At 42.2% G+C, this 14,798-nt stretch overlaps 3 protein-coding genes across 3 annotated transcripts; all 3 read left to right on the top strand.

Annotated features, from left to right (window-relative positions):
• The first annotated feature begins 1,421 nt into the window (after positions 1 to 1,421).
• Positions 1,422 to 2,642, top strand: LOC137260805 (uncharacterized). Its single transcript, XM_067798370.1, has one exon. It carries the CDS (start codon positions 1,422 to 1,424, stop codon positions 2,640 to 2,642), a length of 1,221 nt encoding a protein of 406 aa, XP_067654471.1.
• Positions 2,643 to 9,239: 6,597 nt separating this feature from the next.
• On the top strand, positions 9,240 to 11,831 carry LOC137260804 (uncharacterized). The gene has a single exon (XM_067798369.1). It carries the CDS (start codon positions 9,240 to 9,242, stop codon positions 11,829 to 11,831), a length of 2,592 nt encoding a protein of 863 aa, XP_067654470.1.
• Positions 11,832 to 12,018: 187 nt separating this feature from the next.
• LOC137260803 (uncharacterized) lies at positions 12,019 to 14,523 on the top strand. Its single transcript, XM_067798368.1, has one exon. The coding sequence runs from the start codon at positions 12,019 to 12,021 to the stop codon at positions 14,521 to 14,523; it is 2,505 nt and encodes an 834-aa protein (XP_067654469.1).
• Positions 14,524 to 14,798: the final 275 nt, after the last annotated feature.

The raw sequence follows: 14,798 nt of genomic DNA, 5'->3' as shown, positions 1-14,798 counted from the left end.
CCGTTATTCAGTTCCTTTTAAATATTCAATGACAAAATGGTAATTAATGTTATAAAGAGATCCTACAATGTTTTAACATTGAACTATTTATCCTTTGGGATGAAGCGAACAGCAAAACATTGACATGACACATGCTGATACATTAATTTACCCTTGTAAACCAGGTATTTACGTGAACCATAATCTCGCTGAAATATTGCTGATGTACCGTTGAATATTAAGTCACTCACTCACCCATTCACGAAAACTGAAACCTCTTTTCCAGGTATGGAAGTCCATGTCTCTCCAAATATGTTCATGTCCACAAGGTTGTAATTCTAATATCGAAGTATACAGTTGCTGTAATTTATAGCTAGATTGTTCAACGATTGCTAACGACTGAATCTATGACGTAAATCCAACTAGGGACCATGTGGTTGGCAGTCTATAGCCTGTTTTATATTGTATTGTACTCTGTAGTACTGTGTATGGAAAGAAACCAAAGAACCGAGTCACTGTACACAGGCAGTAAATTCGAGATCCGAAAGTGCAATGTATGAATGCGAGCAAACACATTGATGAATGCGGAAACGTCCAGTTTACTATCACTCCGTTTTGTCAGTTGTTGAATAATGATAAAACGGTATGGATGGAAAAGGTTCATATTGTTCATAAGGCTGTTTAAACCTAGGCTCATTTCAAAAGTATAATTTTGTATCCTTCCTAAAGTAATTCAGTGTGTATTTGTGCACTGAAACAGTTATGTTGTTTATCACTATTGTTTCTAAGTATGAGGCACCCGTGGCGAGCCACCTCCTCGTGGTGGGTGCTGGGTAACGCCAAGAGCTCGCCAACACCCCCGTTGTGGACCCGGGGTATATTTGGTCCACCAACCCGTTTGCCGTGGGTTGCAGCCCTGTGTCGGTGGAGGAGGGGATCCTGGTGGTTGAGGGCAATAGGAGCCTGCAACTGTGTTCCTATTGCCCAACACACCACTTTGGCCCTAACTTCACCTAGACGGGTGGTAGAACTGGCCCGGTTCTATCAATCGGCTGGTCACGCCATGCCCTGCGCATGGACAACATTATTAATGCACCTATTGCATCTTATTGTGCATTTTTCTGAAACTGACTGTTTTTGTATTTGAACTTATAAACTATCCGTTTGCCTAGAGTCCTATGCCAGAAGGCGGTGGCTCATGGGCCAATCTGGCGATGTTGACCGCTGAATACTCTCTGTTTCTAAATAGTTGTTATGGGTAGAACCAGCCTGGCAATCGTTTTAGTAAACAAGTATTGCTATTCAAGTCAGATTTGCTGGAGTATAGCAACCCTGTATCCCTGGTGTATGCATGCTGGAAATCCGATGCAGTTAGACACCGTCCCTGTTGACACTCCATGGTGGGTGGGGAGCAGGGTTGTTGAATTTATATACATGTCACCATGGCTCATAATCACACTGGTTCAAAACGCAGGCATCTAGAATCAATTTCTTCTGACGAGAGTATTACAGATTTTGATTCCTGGGCTCGATTCATCGTGATAGAAGCTGAAGACCACTTACCAATTAAACTGAACCCCTTTGCCATTTCTAAGGCTATTCATGGACATTGTGGCGAGGTGAAGAATGTCACCCGGCTGCGCTCTGGCTCTTTACTGATAGAATGTGTGAGGAAACAACAATCCCTCAATCTGTTATCCATCACTAAATTTGCCAATATTCCGGTGATTGTTTCTGAACACAGGACACTCAACTTCTGCCGAGGCATAGTACGTGACCGGACCCGTTCCTTGTCTGGTATGTCGGAGCAGGAAATAACTGATGAATTAAAACAACAAGGAGTGTCTTCTGTTAAACGTTTTACTCGGAGGAAGGAAGATTCAACAATAGCACCAACAAATACGTACTTGTTTACGTTTGCCAGATCTTCATTACCACGCTCTATCAAAGCTGGTTATGTCAACATCGGAGTGGAGGTGTATGTCCCCACTCCACTCCGATGCTTTAAATGTCAGAAGTTTGGCCACGGATCAAAGACTTGTACTCGCTCTGTAGCTTGTCAACGCTGTGGCGATAATCATGATTACACCGACTGTCAACAAGCACTGCACTGTACAAATTGTGGTGGCCAACATATGGCCTCATCCAAATCCTGCCCTGTTTGGCAAACCGAATCAAAAATCTTAAAACTAAAATGTGAGAACAACATTACTTTTGGAGAAGCCAGGAAGCTATTGACTTCTCAACTAGGCTCTCAATCCACATCTCAGTCCACACTCACATATGCTACTGCTGTTTCTCAGGCGGCTCCAACTTCGTCTGTTTCATGTCAGACGGACTTCACTTGGATCAATTCGGAACAACCTGTTGTAATACCACCTGTCATCATGGTTGATAGCCAAACATCGACTTCATCTTCTTCTGCTCAGGCTGAAAGTCAGACGCAACCAGTCGTGGAACACCCATCCAGTGGAAAAAGCACAAAAAGTAATAGAAAAAAGTTAAATAGAAACCAATCTCCCAGGAATCCCGTTTCATCCGAGGTACCTGTCCACAACACCTACAGTGCTATGGACATGGATGTAACTCCATTATCACAGAGTTCTGTGAGGAGTTCTGCGTCATCACGCGCACGTGAGAGATCACCCATTGAACCTCCATGAGTCATTCATCTAATATAGTCCAATGGAATTGCAGAGGGCTTAGAAAGAATTTTAATGAGATACAGTTGTTAGTCCAGGATTTTAAACCTTCGGCCTTCTGTCTACAAGAGACCTATCTTAAGCATACCGATTCATTTGATTTAAGGCAGTACATGAGTTACCATTCATTTTCTCCTCCAGGAGATAAAGCGACTGGAGGTTCTAGTATATTAGTAAGACAGAATATCACCCATAGTGCTGTTAATCTAAATACTAATCTTCAAGCCGTTGCTATTCGACTGACTTTGCATATTACACTTACACTGTGCTCTTTATACATTCCACCATCATCTTCTCTAAGACAATCTGATCTTCAGACTCTGTATGATCAGCTACCGAAGCCTTGTATCATCATGGGCGATTTAAACGGGCACAACCCTCTATGGGGCAGTACAAGTGCAAACAATAAAGGCAAGGTCATTGACGATTTCATTTCTGATAATAATTTATGTGTGTTTAATGATGAATCCAGCACCTATTTACACCCTGCCACTGGAACCTATTCTTCACTTGATCTGTCCCTCACAGATGCGAATATTTACACCGAATTTGAATGGTCTGTACATGATGACCTTTGTGGAAGCGATCACTTCCCTACTCTCCTGGAATCTATAACACCAGATGACAATCCACCTTCATCGCGGTGGAATTTCGCTAAGGCAAATTGGCCTGTATATGAACAATTATGCGTTGAAAAATTAACACCTGATCACTTCAGTAATGTACCAGATCCCATCCTGATGTTCTCAACACAACTGAATGAAATTGCTGATGAAACCATTCCTAAGTCCTCTGCAACTCCTCATATTCGTAAACCATGGTTTACTGACGAGTGCAAACAGGCAAGAAAACGTAGGAAGAAAGCAGAAAAATATTTTCGCAGACATCCTACTGTTCATAACTTCAACAATGTTAAAATCACTAGTGCGAAGGCAAGACGCACGTATAAGCAAAACAAGCGCCAATCTTGGAGGAGCTATGTTTCAAAAATTAATTCACGTACACCTATGTCTAAGGTGTGGAACATGGTTCAGCGAATAAAAGGCAAAGGTTCAAAATCCGCTGTTCACCATCTTAAAGATGGTGACAAATTAGTCACTAACAAAGCAGACATTGCAAATAAAATTGGCGAAACTCTTGCAAAAAATTCCTCTTCGGCAAATTATGTCCCTGAATTTCAGAGTTACCAAAAACAACAGGAAAAGACAAAAGTTAATTTCAATTCCACTAATGGTGAGGACTATAATGAAGTGTTTTCGTTACATGAGCTACATACTGCTCTTGATCAAGCCCGTGACACTGCAGCGGGTGATGACAATATTCATTACCAACTATTAAAACACTTACCTGAACCATGTCTGGTCACACTTTTAGATATATCTGACAAAATATGGATGTCTGGAATTTTTCCTCCTTCGTGGCGTAATGCCATTGTTGTGCCAATACCAAAACCTGGCCGGGATCACACGGATCCATCAAATTACAGACCGATATCTTTAACCAGCTGCGTCTGTAAAACCATGGAGCGAATGGTAAATAACAGATTAATTTGGTATCTGGAAACCAATAACCTCTTTACCAATATTCAATGTGGTTTTCGGAAGAATCGAAGTACTATTGATCATTTAGTGCGTTTAGAATCCTTCGTCAAAAATGCTATTATCACCAAACAACACGCAGTATCTATATTTTTTGATCTTGAGAAAGCCTACGATACTACGTGGAACCATGGCATTTTACAGGATTTACATGATTTTGGTTTGAGAGGTCGTTTGCCTCTCTTTGTATCTCAATTTTTAACCGACAGGCAATTTCAAGTCCGCGTAGGTTCAACCCTGTCTGCTCATTATAATCAGGATCAGGGTGTTCCACAAGGCAGTATTTTGTCGGTCACTCTATTTAGTATTAAAATAAATAGTCTTTCAAAGGTTTTAAGTGATTCAATTGATGGATCATTATTTGTGGATGATTTTAATATTTCTTGCCGTGGTAAAAATATGCGAACTATTGAGAGACAGTTACAATTGTGTCTAAACAAAATTCATAAATGGTGTCTGGAAAACGGGTTCAAATTTTCTAAAACTAAAACTAATTGTATCCATTTTTGTAGGAAATACAAACCCCATAAAGACCCCGAATTATCATTAAATGGCACACCCATCAAAGTTGTGAAGGAGGCTAAATTTCTTGGTCTCATCTTTGACTCACATCTGACCTTTCTGCCTCATATTAAGTACCTCAAAGCCAAATGCCTGAAGGCGCTCGATTTGTTAAAAGTTGTTTCTAATTCAAAGTGGGGAGGGGACCAAAGTACCCTCCTTCACTTATATAGATCTCTGGTTCGATCAAAACTTGATTACGGTTCCATTGTGTATGGTGGAGCCTGCAAAAGCAACCTAAAGCTATTAGATTCTGTACATCACCAAGGTCTGAGGCTATGTATTGGATCTTTCAGAACATCTCCCATTGACAGTCTTTACGTTGAGGCCGATGAGCCGTCTTTGAAACTTCGCCGTATTAAATTGTCTTTACAATATATTACAAAGTTATATTCAAATGAATCCAATCCTGCTCACAACTGCGTTTTTAATCCTCTGTATGAGGATTTGTATAATAATAAAACTTCACTTGTTCCTCCTCTTGGGATAAGAATCCAACAATACATTTCTGCTGCTGGGATTGAGATGGAGAATATATCTCATTCCCGTCTTCTTTCTTCTCCTCCCTGGCAATTAGTGAGGCCACAAGTTGACCTAACACTGACAAAGTTTAAAAAATCAGAAACAAATGAATTACAATATAAACAAGAATATCATCGATTAAAAAGTAACTATAACACATACAAATCTTTATTTACAGATGGATCCAAGGATGGTGGCGCTGTGGCTTGTGCCACTGTCATTGGATCCAGAACAATATCTTTCAGATTACCAGGTAACATGTCTATTTACACAGCAGAAGCAAACGCTATATTAACGGCTCTTAAATATATTGAAAAACATCCTACACATAAACAGTATATTATCTATTCCGACTCTCTTTCTTGCCTTCAGGCAATTAAAAACCTGTCATGTAAACATCCACTTTTAAGAGAAATAATTGAATTGTATAATAATCTTGCAACTGGCCAATACGACATCGTCTTCTGTTGGTTGCCAAGCCATGTAGGCATTTCTGGCAACGCAATGGCTGATCTTGCTGCCAGGGCAGCACTCAACAAATCTGTGACTCCACTTCTTATTCCATACTCTGATTATAAAGCTACAATTCGATCCTATATTCGTGATCTGATGCAAAAGAAGTGGGACACCCAGGTGGGTGTAAATAAATTACATGCAATAAAGCCTTATATTGGTTATACCCACTTGGGTTGTCAGTCCAGATTTGAGGAGGTCATTTTGCGGCGATGTCGTATTGGCCATACGAGATATACTCATGAATATCTTTTGAAAGGTGAGGATCCTCCGTTCTGCATCCCTTGTGATGAAAGAATCACAGTCAAGCATATCTTGCTTGACTGTGTTGAGTATTCCATCACAAGGGATCAGTATTTTAATTCACAAACTACGAAGGATCTTTTTAAAACTATTAGGCCTCATTTAATTATTGCATTTTTAAAGGAGTTAGATTTGTTAACTGAATTGTAAATAGATAAATATTTTAAAATTGGAAGATTAAATTTGTAACTCAAATCGCTAGTGGCTGTACCCTCAAAGGGGGTTGAAGTACCGTAAAACAATTGTCCCCTTGAGAGGGTACATAAGTCCTCAAACATTTGGAGTAAATTTCAGTTTTCCAGCTTTTTAATCGTAGAGTAAGTGTGTTTTTACTTTATGGCTAGATTTGTCTCAATTGCCAGCACCTGAAGGGATGATGTAAATCCAACTAGGGTCCTTGCAGGAAGCAAATGTACTGTAAGTCCCCATGGTCCTTAGTATGGTGATCTACCTTCAGTTGTTAGCAACCTATAGCTCATTTTTATATTGTACTGTCCTGTATAGATGCATTGTTTTAGGTCTATTCACTAGTTTTAGATTCTACTCTGTGATATTCTAGTTAGTTTTACTGTCCTTCGTTGACAGGGTTTTACAATGTATGTGCTATTAATGTATTTGTAGTATTATAATTACTTGTTCTCGTCACGATATGGCTGTAATATTGCCGATGTGACGTTAAATCTTTACTCACTCACTCACTCTAAGTATGAAGTAGAAAACATGATGGCGTCACAAACGCACTGTTACCCTTGACTACGTTGTGTCTCCCACTAGAGTCACGAACTGTAACTCACGCATGATGACGACATATCTATTACACTTGTGCGTTGCCTATGACGACACTCCGTTTTCATTAACCACCTGAAGAGCCGTTGAACAGAGAAAGATCTTGTGGCGATACAAAGGAGTTTTTGCAATTAGAATTATCTGGACACATATCACACACACACACTCGCGCCTAAGCTCATACATTTACACGAAAACAATTGTTATACAGTGTAATTTATGGTAAATTTACAATGAACGTGCCTCTCCGGAGCACATTGAATAATTCCGCAATACTTCAACCCCCACTAAGAATATCAGTTACTAACCTAAACTACCAGCAATAGAATATTTATGTAGTTTCAAACCAATTTTAACTAATACTTCTATGTCGTTACAAATTCAATAATTGAATGAAAATTAGCAGTACTAAATCAATGCATAATTATTAAATGATTAAAATTAAGAATGGATCTTTACAAGACAAGAAATTATATATTGTTAATATTTAGGGTGTTCGTTTAACATCGTTTAAGAACTGTTTATGTAGCATTTCACAGGTGTGAAAATAGAGCTATCGCCTGTTACTTTTGAAGATATTGTCCTGGATCCAATGACAGTAGCACAAGCAAGAGCACCACTGTATTTGGACATCTGTAAACTTTTCAATTGATTAAATCCCAGTAAATATTTTAATTTATTTGTTTTGGATGTATTCATTCATCAAGAAATGATAGGTTTTATTCTTATCCCTAGGGGCGGAATAAGACGACCATTTGCTGTACAGATCTTCATAAGGAGCATTAGAAAAAGTTAAATACAGGGTTAGATTCGTTAGAATATATTTGTTATTTACCGTCAGGATAATATAATACGGCATTCGTTAAAGGGCGGTTTAAAGGGCTCGGCATAGAGACTGTCAACAGAAGTTCTGAAAAACACCAGACAAAATCTTGGGCCTTGGTTGTGGACAGAATATAATACCTTTGGGTTGCAATGAAGCCGTAACTTAGTTTCGAGCGAGTGGGTCACCTGTATGTGTGTAGGAGGGTAGTTTAATCCCGCCCCAGTTTGGAATGAGAAACTACTTTCAACAACGTAGCATATGGTTTATTTGGGATTACACTTTCTTTGTAAAGTGCACATTCTTGTGCTTTTGTCGAGTCCCGTCCTGCACTCACACCCCAAGGGTCAGGCACCAAGTCGCCACTACACAAAGTCAGCCGTTTCACCCGCTCAGCCACTGCTAATTTCAGAAGATTGATAACTGGTAGCCTGGCCTGCTGATTTTATGTACCCCATGGTAAGTGTTAAATTGGCACGGCTCCCACGGACGAGTGAGTGAGTGTGTTGTGAAGGATTTGATTTATTCCGCTTAGGTTATTGCATTCCGCTTACCATTCCCTATTTTCAAAAAAGGTTCATGTTTTCGTAGAACACAAGATGGCGGCCTCCATGTACCCATTGCCATGTGCTCTGGAATAAAGCCTTGAAGCATGAAACATACACTTCTTTTCATGGTCCCGCGAGCCGGATGCGTTGCCAAATGGATGGACAGCCACTGAACCGTGTCTTTAGTGATGAATCTCTATTTTCCAACATGGAAAGACTAACCGACCCAGTCTCCCATGCAGTTACCAATGTCATCACGAAGACAACCCCACTCTGGACATCAACGGTGACAACCTCCACTACCAGTGCCCAAGGTTTGATTCAGAGTACTATGCCTTTACGTCAATCCTCACGAGAGAGACATTTACCAAACCATTTGACAGATTATGTGTTAAATCTCTCAGATGGGAGGAATATAGACAAGTCAGTTCGCTCTGTAGATAAGTCTGATCACTGCAAAACTAAACACTCCATGATAACCAAGACTTCAAATGTATCCAGACGTTCAGATATGTCAGATGTGTCACTTACCTCTAAACTCAGTGATCTCCAATCAGCAGAATTAACCAGACAAAGAAGGCAACTAGAGTTAGCTGAACTAAAGAGACAGGCTATAGAAGATGCCAAGGTTGATGAGGATGATAAAGCATATTTAGCCCGCATGGAAGCAGAGGAGCAAATGCTTAGGGCTCGAAAGCAAGCAGAAGACATTGAACGTCTAGTGATAAGGCAGCATGAGAAACGGAATACTGAACTGGGACGAGAACGCAGGATCCGCAAAGCAGAGAATTCCTTGAAGGAGGCAGATCTTTTGGCATCCATGATAGGAATAGGGTTTAATCCACCAGCTGCAGTAACCACTTCCACTACTATTACCTCATCAACACATAATTAGCAGGCTGTAATGGCAAATGTTGAAAACCAGGTTGAACAAGTTGTTTTCAAAACTGAGAAGACTAACCAAGAGGTGAATCCTTCCACTCTGCATTCTGTTCACAGTGTCATGCCTGTACCATATGAGAAGGAAACTTGTGTGAAACGGGATGAGCCATCCTTGCCACCGAATTTCCCAAACATAGCCACTAAACCATTCCAAAGTGCTCCAGTTCACCCTTCTTCTGGGGACACATCCCTTGGACCCCAAACTTATGGTCCACCAAGTTTCCCTCATGGACAAAGTCCACCTATGATACCAAACATGACTGAACTATTGATTTCCTCGTCATATGGGATTCCACGACCTACTTTGCCTTTGTTCAACAACGAGAAGGAAAAGGACTTTGCCATTCTCAAAATGGACCTGGATACTCTGGTCAATGTCCATACTCATTTAACTGAACAGTACAAATACCAGTTGTTGCTTGATAGGCTGGGTGGCAGAGCTAAACGTTTAGCAGAGGCATACATTTATGCACCACAGCCTTACTCTGAAGCCTTTGAAGCCCTCAAGAATAAGTACGGTCAGCCTCGTCAGTTAGTTCAAGGAGAGCTTGGAGCAATTTCGAGTATGCCCTTTGTAACGTTTGGAGATAATGAGGCATTTGAGAACTTTGCCCTTGCTGTACATTCCCTGGTTGGGATGCTGAAATCTCTGGATGGTGAGAGTTGTGCAGAGTTACAGTGTGGTTCTCATGTGGACAAACTGTTGAGTAAGCTACCAGTGAGCTTAAGAGATAGTTTCATTGAACATTGCATCAAGACAGGTGTGATAGGAGAGCACTCAAGTCAAACCTACACTCTTTCTCAGTTTAGTTATTGGCTTCAGATTAAATCTCTATCTGGTCAAGTCACCTCATCATATCATAATGATGACAACCGATCAGGCAGTGGCAACAAACCCTTGAACATAGGTCGATTCAGACGAGTACCACCAAGGAGAAATGAACCAACAATGATGACCAGTTTCCATACACGATCTGACTCACGAAACCCAAGTACCCGTGCTCCTACATCTAGTACAGTAAGTACGGATGAGACAAAGATGATGACCAACTTCAGAGCCTACTGCCCTTACTGCTCTTCCTCAGAACACTATTTGAACTCTTGTAAGGAGTTTGAGAAACTATCATTGGATGAAATTGTCAGATGGATGAAAGAAGGGAACCGATGCTCAAAGTGTGCACGTACTCACAAACCGGTAGACTGTACACTCAGGAAAGTGTGCCACACCTGCCAAGAACTGCACTTGACTGTACTCCATGATGCTGTTAAAGCCCAAACTAACAAAGTATATTCAGTCATGACAGAGAAACCAGCAGTTTATGTTGATCAACCCTCCAAACCATGCTCTGTTATGTTAAAAGTTGTGAAAGTTGTCCTACATGGCCCAGGTGGTCAGATGGAAACATACGCTGTCCTGGATGATGGATCACAGCGAACTATGATTTTGACATCAACTGCAGAAAGGCCTAAACTCTGTGGTAGAACGGATGAAATCCTCCTGTCAACAATCTGGCATGAATCTTACCGTTGTACAGGGAAGAGTGTCAACCTTTCCATATCGCCAGGTGACTCGCCACAGATTCAGTATCCAATATCAAATGCGTTCACCTCACCTTCACTTTGCCTGTCAGAGTACACTTATCCAGTGAAGGATTTGCAGATCAGATGGCCACATTTGAGAGATTATCCTCTACCCTCCATCTACAATGCACAGCCTGTGATCCTGATTGGCTCGGATTATGCAGACCTAATTCTCCCACAGGAGCCTGTGCACTTTGGACCCAAGGGAGCACCGGTCGCTGTACATACGCGACTAGGCTGGTCTTTACAAGGTCAAGCAGACATGCACTTACCACGGATGTCACAGACAGTTGAGCAGTGTCTACTCACTTCCAGTGTTCACCGTGATCCTGAGCTTTGGAGTAATGTTGAGAAACTGTGGCAGATTGATGCAGTTCCCAATGGAACAAAGGATGTGACCAGGTCAAAGCAGGACAAGCAAGCCTTGGAAACTTTAGAGACATTCACAGAAAGAGTTGAGATGTATGAAGTAGTGCGATATGCTACCCCCTTGCTAAGGATTAAAAATGGAGTTTCCCTTAATGCCACAGAAGAATCTGTTAAGCATAATCTCATCCGTACAGAAAGGAGACTTCAGTCAAATCCTGAACTAGCTCATGTGCACAAGGAAGAGATTCAGAAGTTGGTAGATGCAGGTTACGTGAAGATTATCAGCCCGGAAGAGGCAGGGAAAAGTGCTGAATCTTGGTACATTCCACATCATATTGTGCAACACAATGGAAAGAATCGTTTGGTGTTCAATTGCTCGTACAGCTATGAAGGCAGAACCCTGAATGAGAATTTACTTCCTGGGCCTCAACTTGGATCGTCCCTGATTGGAGTCTTACTGCGTTTCAGACAGCATCGCGTAGCAATCTCAGGTGACATAAAGGCCATATTCCACCAAGTGCGACTACTGCCAAAGGATCGACCCTTACTACGATTCATCTGGCGTGACATGGATCAGACAGTTCCACCAAACATTTATGAATGACAGGTGCTACCTTTCGGAACCACCTGTAGCCCTTGCTGTGCCATATATGCACTGCAGACACATGCACATGGTCACAAAGAGGAAAACCCTGATGTATACGGATCAAGTACCACAGCTTTCTATGTAGACAACTGCCTGCCTAGACAGTGTTCCCACAGCAGCGGAAGCGAAAGAGTTAGTACATGACATGAGTGCTTTGCTGGATAAAGGCGGATTCCACCTCAGGCAGTGGATTAGCAACACACCCTCAGTTGTGGCTGATCTATATACAGAGGACCAGGCAGCCAGTTGTGAACGTTGGCTCAGTCTTGGTGAAGCAGGACTTACAGATGGAACCTTGGGACTCCAGTGGCAATGTGACAGTGATGTGCTTGGATATAGGGTCAAGGAAATTAGCCATGATTGCCTCACCATGAAAGTCATATATCGAATCTTGGCAAGCCAGTGTGACCCCTTGGGATATTTAACTCCTTTCACAGCAAGAGCAAAGGTCATTGTCCAAGATCTGTGGAAATTGAACAGAGGCTGGGGTGCACCTATTGTGGAGGGAAGTCAATATGAGAAGTGGCGTTCATGGGAAAATGAGCTACCAAACACTGAGAACGTGAATCTACCTCGATGTTACACGCCTCATCATGTTGATACCACGAATTCAGTTCAACAGCTACATATCTTCTTGGATGCCTCGGAGCGTGTGTATGGAGCAGTTGCCTTCCTTAGGACATTGTATCAAGGAAAGGTTTATGTCAGCTTTGTACAAGCCAGATCCAGAGTTGCTCCAAAACGTCAGCTTTCCATACCTCGACTTGAACTCTCAGCAGCACTGGTGGGAGCACAACTTGCAGACATGCTAAACAGAGAACTTACCTTACCTATTGAAAGAGTCACCTTGTGGAGTATTTCAACAACAGTGCTGTCTTGGCTGAAATCTGATTCGTGCAGATATAAAGTATTTGTTGGAACCAGGGTTGCAGAGATTCAAACTCTGACCAACGTTGCAGATTGGCGATATGTGAACACGAAAGATAACCCTGCTGATGATCTTACTAGAGGCAAGACACTGGAGGAGCTTGCAAATTCTTCCGCTTGGCAGAATGGTCCATCCGTCCTTCAACAATCACCAGATGAGTGGCCGCCTGACCTAGGAATGAGTAGCTCCATCAAGGACACAAGCGGTGAAGTGAAGACTACGTTTTGCGCAGTTACCATGACTGAAAGCCCAACAATTCCAGAAGTGAGCAAGTACAGTAACTGGAGCAAGTTTGTGGCAGATACCATGCAGATCCTTAATGGGGCGGCCAAAGACACACAAGTATCGTTTGACTGGATCAAAACAGAGATGTTCTTATTTCGTAAGGTCCGGTGTGACTCCTCTCCAGAGGAACTCAGTGCACTTCAGTCTCATAAGAAGTTACCAACCGACAGTCGACTGGCTCAGTTGGATCCTGTTTATGATACTGAAAACAATGTTATCCGTGTTGGGGGGAGACTGCGGAGAGCAGAATCTCTGAATTGTGATGCTCAACATCCTGTTGTATTGGATCCTCATCATCAGATCACTCAACTTATAATCAAAGACTTTGATGGAAGACTGTTGCACTATGGTGCTGAGCGAATTTTGGCCGAAATCCGGCGAAAATTCTGGATTCTACGTGGCAGAGAAGCCATTCGTCAACATCAGCGTAAATGTGTCACCTGCAGAAAGAGCCGAGCTCAACCTCAACTTCCCAAAATGAGTGACCTACCTCCTTCACGGTTACGTTTGTACAAACCTGCCTTTTACTCCACAGGAGTAGATTGTTTTGGTCCAATGACAATCAAGATAGGACGGCGCACAGAGAAAAGATGGGGAGTGATCTTCAAGTGCATGACAACACGTGCAGTACATCTCGATTTACTAGACAGTATGAGTACAGATGCCTTCCTAATGGCGTTCCGGCGCTTTGTGGCTCGTCGTGGCAAGCCCCATGAACTCCTCTCAGATTGTGGCAGCAATTTCAAAGGTGCAGAACGAGAGCTGCGAGAAACTTGGTTGACCATGGAACCAAGTCTGACTAGCCAACTAGCTGGGTGCAATGTAAAGTTTCAGTTTAATCCTCCATATGCTCCTCAGTTCGGTGGAGTGTGGAAGAGGGAAATCAGGTCTGTCAAGGATGGACTGAAGGTGGCCTTGGGTGATCAGTCAGTAACGGAATCTGTGCTTCAGACAGTGCTAGTCGAGGTTGAAGGAATACTCAATTCAAAGCCACTAGGCTATGTGTCTACTGATGCCAAGGATGTTGACCCTATAACTCCTAACATTCTCTTGATGGGACGTAGAGACGCATCCCTTCCTCAGGTAGTGTACCCTGCTGATGAGCTTCTTGGTCGGAAGAGGTGGCGCCACAGCCAAGTGTTGGCAGCTCAATTCTGGAAACACTTTGTGAAATATTACCTACCAACCCTACAGGTGCGACAGAAGTGGCGAGGAGATAAACCCAACCACAACAACTTGGAGTGTAATGATGTTGTCATAATAGCAGACCCTCAGACCGTTCGATCCTTATGGCAGGTAGGAAGAGTATGCAGGACTTATCCAGGTGATGATGGGAGGGTTCGTTCTGCAACTGTCCTTGTGGGAGACCAGGAAGTCACCAGACCGGTGACCAGACTCATACGCTTGCCAGAATGTACTGACAGTGATGTCAAGTGACTCTTTCAGTGACAGTGATGTCAAGTGACTCTTTCAGTGACAATGATGACATTTTCAGTTTGTCTAAAGCAAATTTTGTCCCAAAATTTGGGGGCGGCTGTGTTGTGAAGGATTTGATTTATTCCGCTTAGGTTATTGCATTCCGCTTACCATTCCCTATTTTCAAAAAAGGTTCATGTTTTCGTAGAACACAAGATGGCGGCATCCATGTACCCATTGCCATGTGCTCTGGAATAAAGCCTTGAAGCATGAAACATACACTTCTTTTCAGAGTG

The sequence above is a fragment of the Haliotis asinina genome, chromosome 14, assembly GCF_037392515.1.
Source record: "Haliotis asinina isolate JCU_RB_2024 chromosome 14, JCU_Hal_asi_v2, whole genome shotgun sequence".
NCBI lineage: Eukaryota > Metazoa > Mollusca > Gastropoda > Lepetellida > Haliotidae > Haliotis > Haliotis asinina.
This window is presented reverse-complemented; position numbering and strand designations above follow the sequence as displayed.